A 24,728-nucleotide genomic window follows, 5' to 3' on the forward strand; every position below is an offset into this window, starting at 1 on the left:
CAACTTTCAGCTACTCCTTCCTCTGTAGCTACTCCATCCAAACCATGTCCACAGGACAACTCCTGCCTGAATTGTCCCTGTTTTCTTACTCTTCCTAGAAATAGTGAGCAAACCAAACTCATTCTTGCTAAACTCCCTCACATTTGGAGCCTTGGGCCCATATTCTGCATACAGGCCCAGCAACAGAGACTTTACTGCTGCTCTTGACCTCCACTAATCACAGTAGTCAGAACTGAACTGGCTTTTCCCTTTTTGTTTCAGATAAACATTGAAGTCCTGCAAGGAAAGCAATTATAAGGAATATTCAAGAACTAACACAGTCCTGTTTTGATGAAGTACAGAGAATAATCTACAGGTACATGGAAAGAGATTCCTACCCAGGATTTCTTGAATCACAGTTCTATCAAAAGCTCGAACACAGTCTTCAAACCAAGGGCGGCAATTCAGTGGGAAACTGGAGAGAATGGTTGAAAATGTAAAAAGGTTTCTTCTGGGACACAAGTGTTTAAGATTTAAAGAAGACAGGAGAAATCAGGCAGCAGAGGAATACTATTATTAACCTGTTTAACTGTTCTGTTGATGTTAGAATTCACAAGGCACTATCTTCACCCTCCCCAAGGAAGAGTTCTTGTTTTGTTTTCCTCTCTCCACAATAAAACCCTAAAACTATGGAAAACTAAAAGTGATTTTTAAAAAGCATTTTACTGCTAGGAAGTAAATGTTTACTTGACTGTGCATTACAGGAGAACAAAACACCTGCATTGCTGCATTTGCTGTTGTTCTAGTCTCATTGTGTTTCAAAGTAAAAAGATAAATCTGAAATACAGATGTTTGTTTAAACTATGGAGTATAGTATTCACGTGTATTCATTGGTGTAGGGTCAAGTTTATGCTGATAATCATGTAAAATGTGCTATGAAGGCACTTGATCTACAGTATACTAAAATATTACCAGTGTCTTTGGGGGTTTTTTCAGTGATAAAATACTTTGGTATTTAGGCTTGTTTTTCTGGGTAGGGACACACAAACACATTACTCTCCCTTCAGACACCCTGAGAATTGGATACAAGCAAGCCTGACCCTTGAACACCCCCCGCAGCACAGACTGGTCTCTCTCATTCATAAACTGTCAAAGACAACTTGTTGATTTGTTAATCAATTATTACAGTACTCTGGTTTACATCAATAACTAATCTGACCTTCTCAAACCTCATTAAAACTGGAATCTAAGGAGCATAGCACAGGCTACTCCTGCAGAGAGACATGGTGATTTACTGATGACAGATAAGTGTGTTGATCAGCCAATATCAAATGTACAATATGATGTCTGGCTTTGTGGGAAGTTATATCAGTAAATTTTAACTCTATGTGGGCCCTAATGACAACATGGCAACGTCAACACGTGATGCAAGTGAACATGTTTAACTTATCAGTTATCTAAGGCCTCAAAAATTCTTTTCATTAATCATTTTTTATTGAATTCTCAATCTAGGATTCATGTATATGTCCATAGCAGAATACAAAGCAAGTCTGAGCATAAACTCCACCAGAACAGAAAGCTTTAAGGGAATTCAGTGTTGTAAGAAAAATGAGTGCTACAATAGCAGATAATTCTTTCCTCTTGCAGTGTCCTCATATAAAGGGATGGTCATACAAGTATGTGATTATACAGCTCATAAAACCACTCATCAAGAAAGGACTCCCCAGGAAATGCAGCTAGGGATAGCATAGTTTTTGCTGCTGTTAACTCCAGATGGGTGTACAGAGTATTGGACTTTAGTTTGATTAGGCCACAGCAAAGAAAAAATTATAGGATCTCTTAAAAAAGCAGTTCCTGCAGGGAAGCAAATCGGTGACAAAAGCCAGCCTGAGCAGAAGTTAAAAAAACCCCACCAAAATACACACAATAAATAAACCAAGAATCACTTTAAGAAAAGTCTTTCCATTTCTGTTTGAATTAGAAATTGAAAAGACCTCAATATCTGTGTCTAAGTGGAAGAGCCTTCTGGTGACCAACAATAATAACTGTATACCCAAACAGAGTCAGCATGCAAAGCCTTCCAAAGGGGCTATGCAGAGGGTTGCTCAGGTACTGGACTGATAGAAAGACCCTTCCCTGCAGAAAGGAGATTATCCAGAAGGAGAAAACCCACCCACAGAGAATAGTGAGGGAAATCACGGAGGGACTCACAAACACATTTTTATGGCATGAAATGTTTAGTTAGTATTTTACAGATCATAAGTCTACCAATCCTTATTCATGGTGGGTTTATTAATTTTATATTTCCTTATAGAAATAAATAAAATGTTGGAGTTTGGGGCTTGGTTTCCTCTCCCCTATGTCTATCCTACACTCTCCAGTTGGAAAAAAAAGAGGGCCCTTTTCCCAAAATAGATTTGTTGTTAACTGCTAGAGATCTTTCGCTTGCTTGACTTTTATTTTGGGTTATCAGATGCAGGGCAATAACACAGTATTTCATCAAATCATATGATTTATAAAACAGTAACTAATAGCAGCAGCAATAATAAATCACTGCTTTTATCATTTTCATTAGAAGCACTTGAATAAGCTGAGGTACACTTTTCCACTGGCAGACAAGCCTAAAAGGCATTTGCTCACATTAATCATCCAAAGATACTATTAAAAGAGATAAAAAATTTGAAAATAGCTAAATTGGCAGAATTCTCCTTCTTCCTTCACTTATTTAAGAAGAAGAAGAAAAAAAAATCAAAGAGGTGATTATTCAAACATTAAGTTTGGCAAGATTTAAGTGCAGATTAATAAAACCACTATAGCAATTAACTGTATTCAACTCTGGAAACTGTTGACCTATGGAGGGTCCCTTAAAAAACCAAAATATCAACCCATACTGTATGAGTGTGAATCTCCCTGGACCAAATCCATACAGGCCCAGGGGTGCCCAGAAATGTGAGGATTGAATTAGAACCTTCAGAGGAACTAAAATATATAAATCCACACACACATGAAGTAGAAATGCAAGTTTAGTTTTAAAGAAATAGAGGATTTTAAGTGCCTGTATAAGCTAGTAAGAAAAGCCCTAAAGCCTAGTTTAAAGTTCAGGTAGCATTGCCGTTTGCAAAGTTAGTTAAATTCTACTCATAAGAAAAATAATGTAGCCTTGCTAGATAGAACAGATAGAACTATACACGTAGAATTTGTGTAAGAATTTGGGTTTGCCTTCGCACATCAATTTTGGACTAGGATAGGTCCAACACTATCGTAAGAAAATTCGTGTAAGTACCTAATTGGCTAAAAATAGAATAAAAATGCACTACTCTGAGAAAACACACACAAGCAGGACTCACTTGCAGTTGCTACTGTGTTGCCCTGCATTTTCTTGCTTTCAAGTCTTTGAATCTTTGCAGCATGATTCTCACACAGCTTCACGTGAATGATATGTATTTTTAGAATTTATCAATGTGTTTACATAGTTCTCCTCTGGGAGGAGGAACTTGATTGATGGTGATGATGACCAACAAAGTCCATGAAGTTGCAACCTTTTTAGCCAATCTTTGGCTTTTGTACAAAGTGTATGTAAGTTGATGGAGTCAGAAAATAAAGAGGAGCTTTCCATGTCTGACCTGCTGCTGCCTGCTTGTCCTCTGTGTGCTGCAAAATAGCGGACACACTACTGCTGCGACTGCTACTGATAAAGATGCTCACGGGACACAGACTACTGAGGCCTCTACTGCTGCTGTGGCTGCTGCTTCTGCTTGGGACTTAGAAACTTTACGTTAGAAGGCTTCTGCATAGTGCTGGGGGCTCGAATAATTTTGGCTTCATGGGACTGATTTAACAATGCAGTAAAGGACTTGCTCTTACAACTACCCAGCTTCTAGTCTTCAATGAGGACATGCAAACCTCCTGACAATACTGGACAGATGGTCTAGGACTTTTTTGGTTTTGTTTTTAAAAGAGTTGACAATTAGTTCTCTTTTTTCTTCTATATTTACAAAATATGAGCTATGTTGTCCTACTAAATAACAGCTGTGAAATTTATGCTCTACTGTTATACTGCTATTTTCCATGAATTTTACTTCAACTCTCTGTGTAGAGATGGTAAGTGTAGAATAAAAAAACTCAGATTGTAGATCAGATCTATAAAACAAAATAAAAATCTGCTTATAATTAGAGTCACACAAAAATTACTTTAAAAATAAGCTAGCCTATTTTTTTGGCACAGATGGGTAGTAAATGAGAACATAAAATGTCTCTTCACTGTGCATTCCAAAGACTTCAGAGAATAAGTTGTTAGTAGGCTTTTCTGTCAAGTTCTCCTCATTATTTTTGTACTTCCATACTAACCCTAGATATTCCTTCCTCCAAGTCCCAAGAAATGGATGTTAGGCAGTCTCACCCTAAGTGCAGCAATGAGTCATTATACAGAACTTGGTACAGTAGAAAAGTGATTTAAGCAAATTGTGAGCAAGAGATGTTTATCACCAATCACAGGCCAGATGAGGATGTTTGGGAGCTTACAGCCTCACAGGAAAGGGAAATGACTGCAGCATTTTGAAGTATTACCAAATGTGCAGTACTGTTGCAATCACAGGGCCCTTCAGAAATTGGTATTTGATCTAACGTTCACTAAACAGAGAGCAATGGAAGAAGTCCTTCAAAAACAACATTTTGTTGCATGTGCTGATTAGCTGGAACCCATGGCTACATAACACATCTGGTTTTGGGCAAAGACTGCATCCTGACACAGGTATACCTACAGCCTCCTACAATTCAGCTGCACAGAGGCAGTCATCTCAGTAGAATTACCCATTTAATTTGTCAGTATTTTTAAGAAGATTTGTTATTAAAATATTAAATATCAAATTTTAAAAAGGCTTTAGAAAATATAAACTTCAAAAAAATCAAATTTGAAACAGCAGACCCAACTCAGGGTCTGATTAGAATACACAAAAGATTCTAACTTTTTTTTAATCAAAAAGGAAAAAAGAAATGGGCGAAACAATGTAGAAAGAAAGATAAAAATATGCAAGAGGAGCAAATTATGTATTGAGGAAGCAAATCATGCAGTCCAGCACTCTTCGAGATATTATACATCATATGTATACAGATTCTAAGAACTGTGAATTCTCATTACGCCTGAAACGAGATCTCAGCCACTGCAGCTGAATTTTGCAAGGGGTTGTTCAGGAATGAAAATTTTTAAGAGCACGATCATGCCATATTCTGACAGTGCCTTTCTGTTGACTTTCACATGTCTGTATGTAGGGGAGTCAAGCTGCTCAGAGATATTAATCTTAGGCCATGGGAAACTGGCCTGTAGCTGGCCAGACCATATTTACCTTAGGATGGGCAAGGCTTCCACCACTCATGCTCATAGGAGAAGAGATGTTAATTGAGTTCTCCCTATAAGACTATAGTTCTAGAAAGTTCATCATTCTTGTTTCTCCCATTGGTTAGATTTCCTCTGCAGTATTTTGCATATTTCTGATCCCCACTCCCTACCGGATCCTTACCCTCAGCTCCGCCCTCAACCTACCTTATATATGTACCCTGTCAACCCCACTTTGGGGATTTAGACTTGTTCTACAATCTGTTTGGTTTCCCTCATTTGTTATTTTAGTTATTAAAAATTTAGTTATTAAAATCTTTTGTCTTTCAAAAATTCTTACTCCACTGACCTGTCCTTCTTTTTACACCAACACACCCTTGGCCAACCTGGTCCCAAGGCAGCGGCAGGTCACACTGCTACATGAACATCCTTCTGAGAGCTGTGACATGGAATGGGATGTCATCAAGTGTTCTGCAGCTGCTCAGCATTATGAGCACACACATTCTGCCTTGCCTGAGCTGCACAAACATTAATAAAGTGTGTAGTGCCCCTTGGGATATGTGGGATTCCTCCTGGGTCCAGGACATCTTTCAGAGGTCACTGGACATCCTGTCCATTCCCTGCTGACAACTGGATGACACAGGGGATCCTAGAGCATCTCTGTAGGTCCAGAAGCCTGTGCTTACACAACTGAATCAAGCCTGCTTCTTAAATATATCACCTGGAGGTTTCACCTTTGCCAGCCTTTACCCACCACTGGCATTTTAAAACAGCCTTTCAATAAATGATTTATCTACAAACTTTTTGTCTCCCAAACTGCTATGACAATTATCTCAAGAGTCCTGTACCACAGATTTTGCTCAACTCAAAATGTGATGCAACTATCCAGGGACTAAGAGCCACTCCTCACTGCAAGGATATGCGCCTCACAAAATCGGGAAAAGAGGTAGGTCCACACGGAGCTGATCACACAAATAGGGGGTTTCATCATGGCAAATCTCCAGCGATGAGCTATAGCCTTCCTTCCCAACCACAGCTCTCCAATGCCAGGTAGTCTCTCTGGATTTCTGCATTAGGTGCACAGACCTGAGGATAAGGGGGAAATCCTGAGGCTTTACTTAAGGCTAGGAACCAGGATGCAGTTCCTCTTCCACAAACCCTGTAAGCTGCAGGACTCCACAGATCCATAGCCTGTACTTCTCAGCAGGAAACAACTCAGAAACCAAACCCTAAAACTCCTATTAAAGCCTTGATGTGAGGATTGCCTCCTTACCCAGCTGCTGAGAGCAGCAGCTCTGCTTTGGTGATGAGAGCATGCTCCACCAGGCTGGTGTCAGGCAGAGGTACAACAACAAACCACAGCTGGAGATTGCATTTCTGATTGCTGACATTCCTGGTGCTTGTGAAATGCAAACTGCCTCTGCACCTGCCAGCTCCTGAAGGAACATGGCCTTCAGCTCTTCACAGAATGAGTTTTCTACCCCATCTTGTTTCTTGGCTTGTCTATCTCTCAAGTCGCAGGGTGTTATATCAAAACTCGCCCAGAATATCCATCATGAGGGCTGTCACTACACACAGCACCGGCCAAGGCAAATAGTCTTTTCTCCCACACTCCTCACATGCAAGTGTTGATTCCAGTAATCACCTCAGAAACAAACAGGTGAGTAAATAAGAACAAGATCTTTTCCCCTCTGAAGAAATTGTTACATACTTAATTATTTCATGGAGTTATTTCCTTCCTGCCATGATCTACTTTGCCTTTGAAAAGAAAAAGGGAACAGGGCTATAATGTTACCTGCATAAATTTTAAGGAAAGAACTCCCAAAATTCGTAGAAGCAGTTTTCAGACATTTGCAATTCTTAAAGATTTATGATTCACAATACATGACCCAGTCAGTTATTAATGAGTCTTTCAGGACCATTGCAGATTACATTAATTCTCAACAGCAGTAACCATTCACGTTTTCTAAAAATTACTTTACCAATTAATACATACTTAGTTTTTAATACTTTAATAAATAATTTAATAAAATAATTTTTAAAAATCTGCATTTAATGACAACACTTCAAAAGGAGGAAATACCTAGCCTGTGAAACATTGCCCATGTTTTCCTTACTCATAATTGTGTCTGTTGCTGAAATTATCTTTTTAATAATGAAAGAGAATTTTATAATTAATACATGGAATCTCATTTCAGTTCAGATATCAGTGCAAACATTACTTGTTTATTCCTCATTACCTTCTTCACACTCTCATTACTTTTTGTTTTAGCTGTATCTTTGCAACAGTTTCTGCTGGTGGGAGGCCTGCTCTCGCTTCCTAGTCCATATTTTATTTATATATTTATATTGGTATTTCTGCAAAAATCCTTCCCTTCCTATCTGCCTTCTATATTTTTTATATTCAATACTGAATTATTTTAAAAGTATATTTAACGGTCACATATTTCAGGAGTTTAAAGGGTTTGATGGTTCTTTTAAAAAACTCAAGATTGTGCACATGGCATTGATTCCAGATTAACATCTATGACAGCTCTTTTGGAGGAGTTCATACTCTCTCAGGAGTAACCTGATGCTACTTTGAGGACCTCTCTCCTCTCAATCCCTACAGATCTTTGCAGATCACCACATTCTCCTCATAATCGGGCTGGGTAACGTCCCAAAGCACCACTGAAACAGTGCACAGCAAAGCTCTCAGTTCCACAGTTCCTACAACCAAATGGGGTAACTCTGGTGAAACTCCTGTTGCTGCTACTTCAGCATGGCAATTACTTCCCTGCAGCACAATTTGTGCTAAAGCAGGATAAAATTCCTCAAAGGATAATAAACCTGTATTCTCTTTGCAATTGCAGAACACTGGATAGTCAGTTCACTGACATTTAAACCTGATAGTTTTACATTGGTAAGTATGGAAAAGTGGGAGAAGTCTACATCTAGTGTCAATTACAGAAGTGGTAAATTGCAAAAAACAGAGTACCAAGATAATTATACTCTGTCTAGCCCTGCTTCTCTAATAAACTTGCAAAGTACAGCATTGCAAAATCTTCAGGGAGGTTTTTTAGGAGATCAAACAGTGAAGATGAAATCTAGCAAAGATTTTATCTGTTTTAATAGGTAAATATTTAACAGATTATGCTAATAATTTCGCCTTTAGCATTTTAGCCTGAAATTACTGATTATTGTGCAGTGGTGCATGAAGCTCACTGTCTAAATTATCCAGATAGTAGTTCTTTCACAGATTTTGAAAGAATTCTTCCAATTTTAGTACCTGCACTGGGTCTGCCAGCCATTTTGGCTATAAAAAGAGCTTTTCTACCCAGCATCCAGTGGTCTACAAAGCAAAGACGGCCAGCCGGAGTACACTCACACTTGTAGAAAGGTGTTAATCTACTCCACCTGCACTTCACATAAGCAGAAGAAAGATAATTTCCAGTGCTTAGAGCTACCTGACCCCACAAGCACAAGTTTATAACCATTGCTGAGAAGCTGCTTTGATTAAAGCACTCATGACTCTGAGGCTGTCAGGCTTTAGAAGCGATGTAACTTGAAAGGATTTCTGGACAGAGAGGACTTCACTGTCATGCATCTACATTATGTTAATGCTGATAGTCCTCATGGAAAGCCCCGGGGCATCAGCACATGCTGTTTCAAATAAAAACAGGTGGAGGAGTCCAAAGAGGTAAGAAACAATGAGACAGGAGCATTTAAGGTTTCCTAGGGGAACATTGCCCCAAATAAAACAAACAGCAGAAGTCGAGGTGAGGGCCAGCTCACCCCAACCTGACCTCCTCCCCTCCACCTTTCTTTTTGGCCAAGGCCACACTTTTAGACAGCACACTCAAACACTTGAGCCCCTCCAGATACCCCAGGAGCTGCAGGACACCTGGATGAGCCGTCATCAGCACTCACAAGGCAACGGAAATGTAAAAGCCACCACAGCAGTCTGAGGCTCCTTCACCTGCTACAATCAACCAAACACTGCACCCTCAAGAAAAGGCAACCAAGTGTTATACTTAGTGAATCCATCAGCTACAGGAAAGCTTGAGGGGTTACTACCATGACTTAAATGGTAATTGTTAATGTTCAAAGAAACAGGGTTAAAAATTAGGACACAAACCTCAGCTCTTATTAAGACAGATTCTTCTAAGATTTCCATCTAAAGACAGAATATCCACAATACCACATCAAGCTGTCTTAAATTACAGTTTCTATTTCAGTAAGAGTGCATAATTCTGTATTTCTATACTAGAAAATTATTTTTTGATGTGTACAGCTTAAGAACCCACAAAACAGTTCCTCTTAATCATTTAATTATACAGACTCATTTAGAGAAGTAAACTGCACCAAACATCTAAACATAAAGCAGAAAATTAAAGTTTCCAACAGACTTTTCTCATTCCATTTTATTTGACCTTTTTTTCATTTAAAAACATAATTGACATCTGTTCAACAGGCTTCAGAAGGCAGAATGTTTTAATTAGGACACCACTCCTGCAAGACCAGAAATAACAAGAGCTACGAAAGCAGAGAAACAAAACTATAAAAAGACCTGGCTTCCCATTTAGCCTAACACAAAACTTTCTCAAGCCCTCACAAACAATTTAAAAACTACCATATGTGGAGGATATCAGAAGTTTGCTTCTTCCTCCCAACTTGTGCACAGTCCATTTCTGCAAATGCACCAGCATACATTGCACCAGTAATAACCAATCACATTTAGTCCAGATGTGCAATAATATTACTGAAGCAATGAAAGAAGTATTTATGACTAATGCTGTAAAGGGGACAATTTGAATCTAGTGGGAAATACCATTATAGAAACTCAGCATTCCATTGATTCTCAATGAATTAAAATTGCTTTTGGTCTGTTTTTCACTGTTGCTATTTTTAGTCTGTTTGGAGCATAATTTCTCTTTCATTCCTTTGGGCAAACAGCTCTGTGATGGAAGTACAAAGCAGACCTGCCTGGACAGGCAGAGCAGAGCCTTGTCTGAGGTGATAACAAAAATATGGTTATTGAATTTCTCAAAGAGCCAGATGTATTTAGCTCTGCAAGGGTTCAATACCTCTGAGGGTGTCCAGCACTTCAGAGAAAATGGCTTATAATAATAGCAAGACAACTTCTCTGGACATGCTTTAAAAAAGGAAAGGTTTTAATAATGACAAAAATAACTAATATTATCAAATAAAAGAAATATAAGTCAACCACAGTGTAGAGAACACTCTTGCACTAAGTCAGTCCAAAAAAGTGATTGAGCAGTTCTGTGCAGTTTTTAAAGTACTTGATGGTTCAGGTGGGACAAATTGGTCCACTGACAATAGAAGCAGCTATAAGCAATGAGAAATACTCTCAAAGCCTAATCAGTGCTCCTCTGCTGGCATTGAGCCAATTACGATAAGGGAAGAACAGAAAGTTCTGCGGCCTCTTTTCAGAAGTCGGGAATGAAACTGGAGCCCCTTTTCCTTATCTGGAAACACTTGTTTGGTTGTGGGGTGCATTACTACATATGGTCCCCAAAGCCATTCAGAAGAATGAAATTGTTACCGCCCCTTGTCTAAAGAACCCTATCAGGAAACAATTGCATCATTAGGTTTGTCACTTAAATTCAGTTGCTTGCTTCACAATTCTAATGAGAAGTGCAAGATTTGAGAAGAATTTACACCAGTAAATTATTAAGGTCTGTGACAATTAATAAGCGAGAAACCTCACTGAAGCTAAAAGCACAAGGCGTACTCTGCTTCACTGCAGCATGACAAATGAGATGGCAGATGTAACCACACTATCCAGTGTAGAATTAATCCCAGATAGATTATCAGATAAGTGAGAAACAAGAAGTGCAGCCTCACAAGAGGGATGTGGCTATACCTATAACATCAAACAAAAAAAGAATGAAAAGCCCAAACAAAGTGGTCCTTTAAAAGAAAAAGACAAAGCTTATAACTTTAAATGAAAGTATTTTTTTTTTTAAATATAATTTATATTTTATATATTGTAGCAATTTTACAGTTCATACATCTATTTTATTCTTGTATCAGTCCTGCACTGGTACTGATCCATACCGATCAGGAAAGCCGATGAACAAGAAGTTGCAACGGGACATGGAATGGGGGAGCGAAAGGAGACTTTCCCTGTGATACAGAAGTGAGATTTCAAAGGTAGTTTCCAAAAGAAAAGGACATTTAGGGAAAAGATCAGGAAGCAGGCAAGTTATACCTTTCCCACTTCTCCTTTCCAGCCTCTGCAAATCTGCATTGATTGCAACATGCAAAAAGAACCAGTTATGTCTCTCAGCTACTTTAATATTAAGTCCAGTTGGAAGCAATTGCAGTCACTGCTGTTCAGCCCAAACTGCCCAGAGAGAAGGAGAAGCCAACAGCTGGACACAGCTCTTGATTTCTGTCATGGACCTCTGGTTCTTGTGCTTCCCTCCCTTTCTAATTCATGCTTTTGAAATAACACTGATGTCAGAGATCTGTTTGAACACCCGCAAAGGTATGTGGAAGGCCTCATCAGCCCCTGGAAAGAAAGTAATTACCCAGAACTGCTTAAAGCAAGACTACAGCTGTAATAGCAGTTCCCAGGGAACACGTGGCTAATCTCACACACACAAAAATCCCAACTGGACTCCTAAAATCTGTAATTTCACTGCAATCATTGACAAAAATCACAGCCTTTTTTGCGTATAAAAAGATGTAGTTAGCTTAGATAAACAGTTATTTGTTTCTTAGACCGTTACTTGCTTCTGTACTTGTTTCAACTCAATTTTCTTGTTTCTCCTCTTATTCCTTGTTGATGAACACATTTAAAAATATGCAACATTCCTTGTTTAATTACAGCTCCCTAATTTAGTTCTCAAATCCAGCATCCTCCATGGGAGAAGTTTTACTTCAAGTATAGTTGTATCTTTACAACCACACCACACTTGCACAACCTGCTACTGTAACCCTTTTTCTTCCTCCTGTGATTAACACAATAAAGCAAGAAAACAATTCCATCTAATGGAGATGACGTCAAAGCATTCCCAGAACTGTGTCCAGAATGGAAATGTATAATAGGTAGTGTGTGGACAAGGAAAAAAATCAAAATAAAACCAAAAAGAAAAGCAGCAACTCCACACACTTCCTTTACCTTTCAAATACTTACCACATCAACTTCTCTATCCACCAGTATATTCTCAAGGATCTAGGGGAAGGTTTTTGTTTTCTGGTTTGATTTTTCTAGTCCCCACCACTAGAAGCATCTGTCTTCAGAAAAAGTTCTCAATAGTTCAGTTAATTCAAGCTAATTTACACTGGTTTGTTTCTGTGCATGCCCCTCTAGATTCTCAACACGAGTAGTCACATACTTTGCCTTATTTTTTAAGTCACTTTTACCTACCTGGAGAAAAATCTTATACTTTATACAGTGTTTCAATTTCAAGAGAAACCATTTGTCTCTGCCATCCAGTTTGAAGATCAGTGCCGTTTTATTTGTTATTACAAGTATGTAGCACATAAGAAGGCCTTAGCACACTAAGATGGTGCAACTGCTGCTTCAGTAATAGGCAACTAACTGTCAGTCTTCAAAGCATGAATAAGAGCTGTTAGGCATTGTTAGTAAGACTGATTTTTAATATGCTTAATATTTATACACATGTAATATACAGTGACCACACAAATATTTATGTTAAGCAAGAAAAGCACATGGAGTGATCAGCATTTGTAACAACTACATAATATTCTGCATGGCAGAAGTCTTCAAGTATTATAGGCATGTTTGATGTCTCTGCTTTTAATCGAAGTTGGAGGATTGTGCAGGGCTCAGTTAATGAACCAAGCAAAAAAGGTTTGGAGGTACTCTCCAAGCAATTATCTGAGTCTAATGCTTAGACTTGCCCATAGATTCTCATTGAACACCTAGAATTTGTTAAACCTCCATAACTTCCTTATAGGAACTCCTTCCAGTAATTGAAACTTAAAACTTAAAAACTTAAAACTCTTATAAGCCAATTTCTTTTTTTTTCCTCATTCCTACTTAGATTGTAATACTGCCCAAAGCTCTGCTTATCCTTGGTTTTGCCACAGTTTAATCCATATAAGGCAGCCAGACCAACCTGTTTGTAATGAAACTTGTGTTTACCGTAACTTCGAGAAGATTACAGTGAGGCTGTTCAGCTAGAGGAAGGTGAAATAGCTCACAGCTGACATTGCCAAAGCCCTAATGGGTACACACTGCAGAATGCTCAGCAGCCAAGCACCTCATTCAGTTCTAACATCAACAAATACAAAGATGTGACACTTGTGTTCTCTTTTAGTAATTTCTTGAAAAGCTGCTGTTATCAGAAGTGCAGCTTATCTCTGCCTTCCTACTGCTGTAGGAAATGTGGCTCTGCATAAGGTTTCTTCAGACACTTCTACATGCTAGAAACTTGCCAGCTATGACTCATAAATGAATGTATTAATACTGATATATATGTGCAAAAGGGAAAAACTTTTAAGTTCAAACATGAAAGAAGCTCAAGTAAGAGTACTGTTGTGTCTAGATGGTGTATATAGAAATTGTCTATAAACACAGACTGAAATTCTCCTCCTCCAAGGAGTATTGAATTATTTCCTTGACTCTCTGAAGAAATTGAAAAATCACACAGAAAATGGCGGGATCAAAAAGAAATAACACCTCAAACTGATGAGCATATTAAGGTAATTTAGGGCCCATATCTTAAGGGAGGAACTTGGAAGCAAAATTTTCAAAGTTCCCATGCAAGTTCCCTAAATGTTTAGGACCTTCTTTCCATGATCTTTGTCATTTTCATTTAGATCACTTTGTCAGCTGAATACTCTGTGGATTTTTCTTCCAGTTATTCCTTGCATGGCTGTTGTGCCCATTTCCTCCTCCATGAAGTTCCGCTGTGTTTCTGACCTGGCTATTCTAGCTTTTCTCATCAGGCCACTGCTACTGCAAACAGCGGCACCAGAGCTGAATTCCCACCTCCTCAGGGTACTCACAGCACTGATTGGATGCTCTCCTAAGTGCTCCAATCACCCACTACAAAAACCAGCTTGCTCCACCATCATATGGGAAAGCATATTTTAGTGTCTGGAATGGAACCTGAATTCCTGGCCTCTCCCCAATCCCATCCATTGCTGACAGAATAAACAAGAAAAAACAAAAAAAAAAAAAAAAAAAAAAAAAAAAAAAAAAAAAAAAAAAAAAAACACACCACATCAAAGTGACCTGAAAATGGGCCCTCAGATTTTGCTATTGCCTGATTATATACTGGGTACAGAAATTCTGCAATTATAAGTTTGTTTACTACTCAGAACTTCTCCACAAGTGCATAATACCTAGGTATTTTGGAAAAATAACTTCCCATTGAGCCCCTCATTCATTATCAATGGATATTAGAGCTTTGTAATTTGCTGCCTTGAGGAGATGAAGGTACAGTTTGACAGAGCCAGCAGATCCCTGCACTTACAGCTTAGGTTCAGTAGGAAATCAACAAACAAAATAGGAAGAAAAGTGCAATTAATCATCCTTTGAAAGATCACTTCTCTTACTCCAGTTAGAAGAGGCAACACATACAAGAGCACACCATCTCCCTAGCATTAACAAAGCATACTCTAAAAGGACAGATGCAAATGCCGGGGCTTGGCAAGGAGATTGGAAGCATATTTCTGTCCTGATAGCAGTCTTGGAGGTATTTTCAGAAGTAATCCTTTGTTTCCCAGAGGTTACATGTCTTTCAAAAAGCACACAGGCCTAGAACTAGCTGATGCTAAAAAAATGCCTTTCACTGCAACAATATGCTAGTTACACTATAAAGAGAGACATTTAAATATCCCTTTGGAGGATATATAAAACTCAGGAGTCTAATTTGGCAAACAATTTTCATCCAAAAATTCCCACTCCATACCTTTTTACATAGTCAGTCATTCTTGTATTGCTCACAGGAAGCAAGGACATGATAAAAAAAAAAAGCCAAAATCTGCTTTCTAGAACTAAAAGCATTCCTTATTGGTGTCTCCACACATTGCTGGGATCTGTCAGTAAATACAGTGGACTTATCTATATTTGAAATGTTTCACTTTTCTTCTAATGCACCCACAATCTTGTAAATCTCACTTTTCATCCCGCCTCTATTGTGTGCCATTTTCGAGAAGGCTAACCTTTTCTCCACTGTCATCAAAGCTTCTTTTCCTCGTGCAGGTGTCTGAACAGTGCAGTTTTTCCTCATGAAACTGTGCAGGGGCTCTTGACAGCATCTCCTGAGAGATGTGCCAGTACCACATGTTGGAGAAGTGACATATTTGACCAAAAACTTCCCAGGAAAAAAAGGAGCACGAAGCATATGGCCTCTGGTGCCATCCGGAATAGGCTGTAATGAATAAGAGGACTGCTGAGTAAAAATATGTCACTATTAGTATGTAACACCTCAGAATAAACTGTTTTACAGCGTGTTCCAGGAATATTACCAAATAGCTTCAGTGTGTCTGCTGACTCAGTGTGCAGGTGACATGGAGTAACAGTTCAAAGGAACAAAACCAGGGAATTCAGAGTTTCACGTCCTAATGCTGCTGGAAAACATAGTCACCTAACCCTTGGCAAGTTGTCAAAGTACTAAAAAGTCATATATCCTCAAATAAATCGAAAGTGCATAGTACTGGCTCATCAATCCAAGAAAGAAAGTGTGACTATTACAAAGCAGATGTCTTGATTAATTTGTTATGATACACTGGCTCTAAAGCTGTGATCTATCAGGCAATAACCCAAGATAGATCCTGGGATTATTAGCATCAGACAAACAAGTTAGCATTTACAACCAGAGTTTCCTGTAACCCCCCAGCAATAATCAGCTTTTTGAATCATATAAAATACAGGTTGCTTGGACACTGGCAGTGGCTGAGCTGTGCTTAGTTTCAGCTGCATTATTTCCAAGGCTCTCCTCTGGAAGGCCCTCAAAAAGTCTCCAGAAATTTTCTTCAGCCTCTCCCAATCCCCAGGCTGATGGAAACACCCCGCATTTCTTTCATGATGAGCTCTGTAATCCCCTTGTCAGTGGCAGAAAGATTTCTCCTGTAGGCATGAGCTCTCCATGTGATCTCATGAGGCACCATCACTAATAGCCAAATTTCATTAAGAAAGTGTTTAAAAATATTGCAACAGTTAACTGAGGCTGAATACTGAGGCTGGAAATGACATCCATCAGTTTTGGATGCCCACTTATGTTTCCAGGAACCAACCACATGAAATAACAAGTAACCAGTCCATCCTGTGCTCATTCAAAGCCAGACGTTGACGGCTTAAAGCCCTGCAATACACAGCTTTGGGTTATGTCACAGGGAGCTTCCACATCCCCAACAAAACTTTGGTGAAATGATGGTTAGATCAGCACCTTCAACTGCTGTGTGGAAGAAAAAGCCCCTGTTAAACCTGGGACAGCCGGAAATCTGTTATTTTAGACAGGCCTCTGAAAAACAAATGGAGGACTTTGGGGATTCAAGCCACTTCAGTGTCCAGGCAACAGGTTTTAAAAGTGTTTTCCTTTCAAGTCTGGAAAACGAATTTCACCACAAGAGCTAGGAAATCTTCACCAGCAGCAGCTCAGAGACCATGTATTTTTATCAAAACCAAAAAGACTAGTGAAATTGCCATTTTCTTCTTTCAAAAAAAAAAACTACTGAAAGCTTCTGATAAGGAGCAAATATTCATATACAAAGTGCCTGTAGCCAGGGCAACTGAAGGGCTCAGCTGAGCAAAGACATTCATTTCTGATAAGAATGTGAGTAGTAACGAAGACATCCATATAAATGTTGCCTTTGCTTTGTGGATATGTTTATGCCAGAGAATTGGAATAACACAGGAAACCAAACTTACTGATCTTGCTTATTAGCAGGGTTAGAGACCAAGGAGGGAAGGAAAGGCAAGAAAGCTGAGGTTCATCAGGTACATCTCTAATTGCCACATATCTCCAAGTGATATTTGCCTGCAGTAAATTGTTCTATTACTTATCATGTGGATCTGTTGAACAGTCTCACACCAAGCTTCAACTCCTTTATATCATCGAGTCCCCCCAAACTGGGGAAAAGAAGAGCACCATTGCTACATGGAATCATCACACTCGTTTAGAAGCACAGATCAAATTACAGGTGTAATTGAAATAAATCCATCTTCACAAGTTTAAAGTCTGGGAAGCTGAACTATTAGTATACTCAGCCAGAAGCTTAAATGAGATATAAAGATTATACCAGTTATCACCTCATCATGCACAGCACACCACAGGGCTGTTCTGTCCCTTCCATCAGATATGGGCCAAAGCCCTATCCAAAAGCAACTGAGAGCAAAGTTAGTTAAATCAAGAGCAAACTTCACATTTCCAGGCAATCCTACGTGAATTACAGTACTTGGAACAAAAAATCCAACAAAAAAAGTGAAATGGGCAACATGTACTTGCCACTGTAATTGAAATAAGAGAGATTAAAATGTCTACCCACTGTGCAAATAAAGGATCAAAGCAAATACCATTGCTTTTGGTTCCCAGGAGGTGGGTTTTGCTTTTCTCTTGTTTTGTTTGCTTAAATGAAGTCTTGCTTATTCATTCTCCCATCTTTCAATAGAGCCATGAATGTCCCCAGTCAATGAGGCATGCTTCCTCCCTGGGTACTTGGAAAAGCAGTGCACATTTAGAGAACTCTCTCTGTCACAAACATTTATTTAGTGGTGTCTTCAGAACACCATCCATGTGATCCCTCTCAGGTTTTCTGTTTGGCTTTTTTTTTTTTTTTGCGTCTCCTGAAGCCTGGATTGCAGGAGAAAGATCACTTGCTACCTGATGAGACCCAACAGGCTTGGCCATACTGAAAAATCTCTTACCAGGGAAAGGAACCAGAGGGTGACAGCTTCCGCAATAAGATGTAAAATAATGCAGGAGTAATGATGTAAAAATCACACCCGACTCTACACCAACACTGCATCCTCAGGCAAAACTCTGCTGTGTAATATTTTGCCTATTTTCCCCTGTGAAAGATCCCAGCAGCCCAGCTGCAGCTCGTGGGCCTAAGGCAGAAAAAGCTCCCCGAATGAGAGACATCCACCTCATGTTCCTGCCCAGAAATACCCCAGGAGGAGCTGGAGCTAGAAAAGACAGGACCTAGACTGCTCTGCTCAAGCTACAATGTCTGCCAGATATAAGACACCAAAACCACTGAATATTGAAATAAGGCACGTGCTAGGGTTTCCCCCTACAATCAATTGATTTTGCTTACACTTTAAACCATATTTTCTTTCTAGCCTCTGAAAAGAAAGACTGAAAAAAATATATTGAAAGTATTTTAGAAAAGGAAGATTTGTTTGAAAGGGTGAGTCATGCCATTCAGAAAAACATAATAAAGAGAGAAATAGGTTTTAGTGACCTTGACCCAGGACACAGTACTAACAGCCCCATCTGATCTAAATCCTTCCAGACTCCTCTCAGATTAAGGATACTTTGGTTTTATGTTGTAAACAAAGAAATCTAAGACAGTCTATGAGAAAATTTTCATACAAATCCACACATAGAGGACAAGATGGGAATACCAAGCCTGGTCTCCAGCAGGAGATTGATAAATCCAGCAATTGGAATCTCAGTAACCTGGTCCTGACAAGCAAAGCTGTACTGACAACAGGCCACAGAGATCTTGCCACACTTAAAACACAAAAAAATCTCACAAACACAAAACTTGCTCCAGCTTACCAACACTCCTTTTCCGTCAATGCCAGAAGTAAAAAATAGTTTAGAACAGACTGTTCAAATTTGCTTGCAGATTTAAGACTGGGACATTAATCCTCTTACTTACTTTTTTCCTCCATTTTTCTTTATAGATATTATCTTCTGCAATGGCAGATATATTTAAAAAAAGGCAATATATCAAAAAACATAATTATGCAAAACCTTAACTAATGAAACAAGTGCCAAATTACCTCAAGGAAGATTAACGAGAAGAGGTAATTGATTATGCCCAGCTAGGTTTCTGTGACATAAAACCAATACATAACCTCCTTTTCTATTTATTTGCAGTACATTTGCAAAAAACATTTATTCTACATGCCTTTTCTATAATTCTTTCCAAGACGTTTCAGATTAAAGCACAGAAACATGTGCCAACATTAATTTTCTTCAAGAAAAAACCTAGTGAAAAAATCGCAGCATTTTCATCATTGATTTTTCACAACTAAAAGACTCATACTTCTGAATAGCATATCCCAATGTTTAACCATGTAATCTGTAAAAGGATTTTTAAAGTCATTCAAAACCTAATTTTTATGCAAGAAAACATGTTGCAACCTGCTCTCTTTTCCTTCTCCCATCTCCTTCTTTATGGCCACAAAATGCAAACACTAAACACAAAGGAGGACAAAAAAGAACGCATGAGATGGCTTGCTTACATTGCAGGTGGTGCACTTTTTGTATAAGTATGACTTATCTCAGTTGAAAATCTGACTTACCTGTTGTGATGCACAAATTTGAAGACAACAAAGCCTGGAAAGCAGAGCTGCAAATATAAGAAAGAAGAATATTAATGGCATTCTTCCCAAAGGCAGATGCTCCTACTGTGCAAAGTAGTTGCAGAAATAACAGATCACACAATGACATAACATTCCCATTGCCTCGTGATGATTTTAGTGGTTTCTGAAGCAAACTCATCCCCACTTCAGTCTAAAGCAGGTGTTGCATTTTATGTCAGGCATCATTGCATACAGACTATAATGCAATCAAAATGCTGCAGCTCTTAAGTGAGACCCTTCCAGATTCTGGATTGGATTTTGAAAGAATATTAGATCATAAAAGTGAAGAACCAACATTTTCTCTGCTTTTGTTTTCTTTCTGTTTTTGACAGGGTCCAGGTAAACAGTTTCAGGAACATAAGGCCTTTCACAGGTAAGCAGCCAGTGCAGCTCACTAAGTGCCAAAGAGCAAAGGGACATTTCTGGGAACTTCCGGAGCAGATCTGGGCTCAGATCTGGTGTCACTGTCTTCTGCTGGCCATTCTTGGGTGCAGGGCACACAGCAGAAGGCAGCACATGAAGAACTTAGCTAAGAGCTCTTTCCCCAGAAACATTACAAAGACAAGTCTAAAATGGGCCTGTGTAGTGCTGGAAAATGCTGCTAGTCAGATGCAAAGCATCATCTTTATAAACCCTGCTGAGCTCAATTAACTAATGAATTAATTTATTAACTATCTTTAATAAGTTACTGAGCAGTGAGTACCTCCTGTCTGTCTGGTAGTAGCTCAAATCAATACCCCTACCTACCAAGTAAATTTCTCAGTGGTTATGGGAAGTATTACAAGTAAAGCTTTATTAAAAGAGAATTAAAATGCAGAAAGGACATAGAACTGATAAGAGATATCTTTTGCATGCTCTGGTTGGACATACCTTAGCCTTCTATTGAACCTACAGTACTGAGCCTGAAGTATTGAACCTTAGAGTACTTTGCAAGCAGAAATAAGCTTGACTGGTTCATGACCAAAGCAGACACAAGTTCTTGCCTATGCTAGAAGATGTACAAGTTGTAAAGCAAAAACTAAACACAGACTCATGGCCCTGCAGCAGGTCCAGACCTACTGAACTCAAGAGGTCTGTGTAAGGCCCTTTGCCACTAGCTCAGCACTTTGGCAGACCCAGGTGGTTTTTGCCTGCCACCAGTGCCACTTTCCCAGGCACTGAAATACCCACACCAATGTCACCTCAGTGCTCCTTATACTTTGCTGCTCTGAACCTCCAATAGGCTGAACTGAGCTCACAAGCTTTGCTTTAAGAACAGTTTCCCTCAGGGCTGAAGCAAATGACATCCACCCAGAATGTAGGAAACAAAAACCAGGTTGTTTTTTCTTCTCAACTGTCTTAGTTTGAAAGACAGGTGTTTTCTAGGGAAGAGCAGAAGCCTCCCTTGGAAGGGAGAATGTAAACCTCCCCCCTCCAAATGATTATAATTTTTAAATTAAGGGGCTCTCAGGCAAGGCTATGAGGGGTAGGAATAATAGTTCTTTACTAGCATGTGTAACAAGGCAAATAAACAACAATAACTGTGGAAAACAAAGTTCAGTCTCCTGGTAAAATTGAAAACTTTAATAAAGGACAATAGGAGACAAAGATAATACAGCAAAGTTTTAACAACGGGATGCTTGGCATTCAGCCAAGAGCACACCTGCTATTCTGGAGACACCCTTTAAATACTTTTCCTATTGCATCAGCCTATTGCATATTCATAAACCACTGTGCATAAACTGCTGTGGGGTAGGAACTGCTACTTTTTCCAAATTAGGATACTTTAATTTACTCAAACAACATATACAGCTAATTTTGGATGTCAGTACATCCACACAAAATTATGGCATATTTTTTGCGGTATTTCCTGTCTATGGTGCTCTCCAAAATATATTTCTGTCTAGTTTGAAGAACTGCATTCCATTTACAAGTACATATCCTTAGTGTGCAAAGAAAACATGGTGTTAAATTTTGGTTTGCAAGACCCCTTGACATAAACAATGTACTTGGAATACTAGAGAAACCTGAACCAGCCCTTCCCATATGGACCATTAACTAAAGGAGAACTTCCTGCTTGCAGTCTCTCTCTCTCCAGGAGAACAGCTCTCTGCTCTTCTTGTAAAGCAGCTGAACAATTCTAATCTTTAGGGTACTATTGCAATGATTTGTAGTCACTTCTCTCCTGATTTGTTATCACTATCAGCAAAAGTAGAAAAGCATTACAGAGCCTGCCAATTAATTCAACGCAAATTTCCAGTAGAGATGGATTGGTGGAAAGCCCTTGCCAAATTCCTTCTCAGTTCAGAGAGAATAAAGAGCAAGAGATTAACATGCGATGATCTGAGCCTGTCCTTGTTTTCTTTATACAGATTTCATCAGAGGACAGCCATCACAATTCCTGTCTGGAGAATCCATCAAGTAGCAATGGCTTACACACTTCACTTCAAGAAAACTGCACCAAACTTCTCCAAAAACCAGCCACCAAAAGTTAGATTCTTGTCTGTGTTTATAGTTGTATGACCCATATTTGATTAGCTTCAACGGGTTTTGGTTTAGAGGCAGGAATCAAACTGCGCAAGGTTTTAATTAGATATTTGGTCACTCTGCCCTTTCCTGAATTCCAGCAATTTCCTTGCATGCTCATACACAAAAAGTTGGAAACTTTTAGGTAGGCAGAGTGAAACATAAACCTCCCCAAGCTAACAAGAGATAACTAAGCCCTCAAGGTAGCATAAGAATTCATTTCAGCAGGAGCAGCCCTTTACCAAAAAACTGAAATTTAGCAAGCAACGGACAAGCGTGTACATGGTTGAGTCAATACTGGCTAGCAATAAAGCAATTTTAAAGAGCTGCTGTGATTTTCACATCACATGTGACTGCTACAGTATGTCTTACCAAATAATAATATAGTTTTGTCTAAAACTGGTGTGTTAATTTCCAGTAGTAGTAGAACATCCTCAATATCAGTTTAAGAAAGAGGATGGAACAAAAAGCATATCTGATGCCCATGAAAATATATGCTTTCCAAATCCAATTAGTCTCTAAAATATGCCTTGATGACTAAATTCTGGCATCAGGCTAAGAAACTGTCTGACCTTACAAGAGAACACGAGATAAGACTAATTCTCACTAATTTTGTGGTTCAGTACATTCAGTTTGTACTCCAGCTTTTTCAGATTTATTGCAATTTCTGCTCAGCTCAAGAGTGTCCTACACAAAGGAACTGTTTCACCTACAGTCTGAGCTCTCCAAGCTCATGGAGATGGACAAACAGAATTCTGTATACTTTCTCCTGCTTATCTTTCACTTAGTCCAGTCTTCAGTATTTGTAACATTTAGTGTTTGGTGCAATCCACAAATACTGTCCCCTATTCCTTAAGTTCCCTTTTCACTCACAGAAAGAAGGGAAAATGTTTCTGTTGAGAAAAAATAAATTTCTTTGCAAGAGCACACTAAGCACTACAGTTCTCCTTTTATATGTACAGCTCAAAACTATGCAGCAAACCCTGGCTGTAAGCAGGGGCATTATAAAACTAACCAATTCATCCTCAAAAGAACTGCCTACCAAGTTTATTAGTCCAAAACTGACCTCCCATTTCCTATTCCACTCTAAACAGGCACATCCTTGAAAACAAGAAACTATGGCACTCTGCAGCACACATCTTAACCAGTATCCTTCCGGATCTTCTCAGTGTCTGTTCTCCTTTTTCTATCCCTTACATTTCACTGCTACCATTCTGCTGTCTTGCAGTTATGCTTTCAAAATAAATTACCTCCAGATTTTATCTTTCCCCTGTTAGAAGAAGGACCAGTTTGTGTCCTGCTACATAACTTACTCTTTCAGCTTTCCTTTCCTACTGGAGGGATAACTCAGCTGATAATAATACAACTGCTAAAACCTCACAGCAATTTTAGTTTATCTTGACCTGATATGCTGCACATCTTGATAGGTTCTTGGGTGCTGGCAGTTCTCGTCACTGCAGACAGCTGAAGGCAGGAACTGCTCAGAGAATGAAGTCTCTGCTCTTCAGCTGCATGCAGTTTAAGGACTTTTTTTCAGACTGACAGGACTGCAGCAGTTCCACATTTTTGTCATGAGTTTGTTAGTAAAGCTAGCAGAAGTCACTCAGACATGAATGCATCCTTCTGTGTAAGATTCCTAGTCTCATCCCTGTGAACTGAGGATTAAATAAACATTTTTTGTTAATAATGTAAAATATTAATTTTATGCAATGTAACATTTATCAGATAAGTTTACCTGGAAATAATGGCCAATGTTTACACCGTGATTACCAAGATAAAGCCAGGAGATCACAAACAGGAAAAAATTGTTATATTTTATGGGTTAAGAAAGTCCTCTGACTCATTCTCTGAGAGTTAAAAGAGTAGCACATTGCTTGTCTGGCTACAGGATTATGTTACTGCAATTAGACAATAAGCAGAGGTCTATAACAAGATGGTGTTCCTGGAATTCCAGGACTGTTCCTTACAGTCATCAACAATATCTGTAAACAGGTTGCATTTCTTGACTCAGTATCTCTATAGCAATTATTATTCATGAGGGCTCTATATTCAATCCACAGGGAGTAAGGAAATGTTAATAAATATTGTCAGAAAAGAGAATCTCCCTGAAGACCCTCCAGCAGGGGAGTTGCTCCTCCAGCTTGGGAGCTGCTGCCTCTGGGTCTCTGGACTGTAGAAGTTTTGAAATGGCTTTAAATCACCAGCCAGCCCTGCTCAGCATGGTGGGGTCATGCCTGAGAGGATGTTCTTGCCAAAATAACAAAGCCCACTTTGATTATTATTATTGTTATTATTATTATTATCTTTAAATATCTTTATTTGTCACTAGGTGTACAGTTCTCCCCCTACACAATGATAAATTGTGGATGTTTACTGTCATGAAGACAGAAG

General features: G+C 39.0%; 1 protein-coding gene across 1 annotated transcript in view; it reads left to right on the top strand.

Moving 5' to 3' along the window:
• Positions 1-24,728, top strand: part of LOC310912739 (regulator of G-protein signaling 13-like) — a gene marked incomplete at both ends in the record, with an annotated part of 40,997 nt that overhangs the window by 5,183 nt on the left and 11,086 nt on the right. The window contains 2 exon segments of the mRNA XM_083867525.1: positions 262-268; positions 271-438. Coding sequence (XP_083723651.1) covers positions 262-268; positions 271-438 — 175 coding nt within the window.

Source organism: Zosterops lateralis, assembly GCF_965231275.1.
Source record: "Zosterops lateralis genome assembly, chromosome: 9".
NCBI classification, from domain to species: domain Eukaryota; kingdom Metazoa; phylum Chordata; class Aves; order Passeriformes; family Zosteropidae; genus Zosterops; species Zosterops lateralis.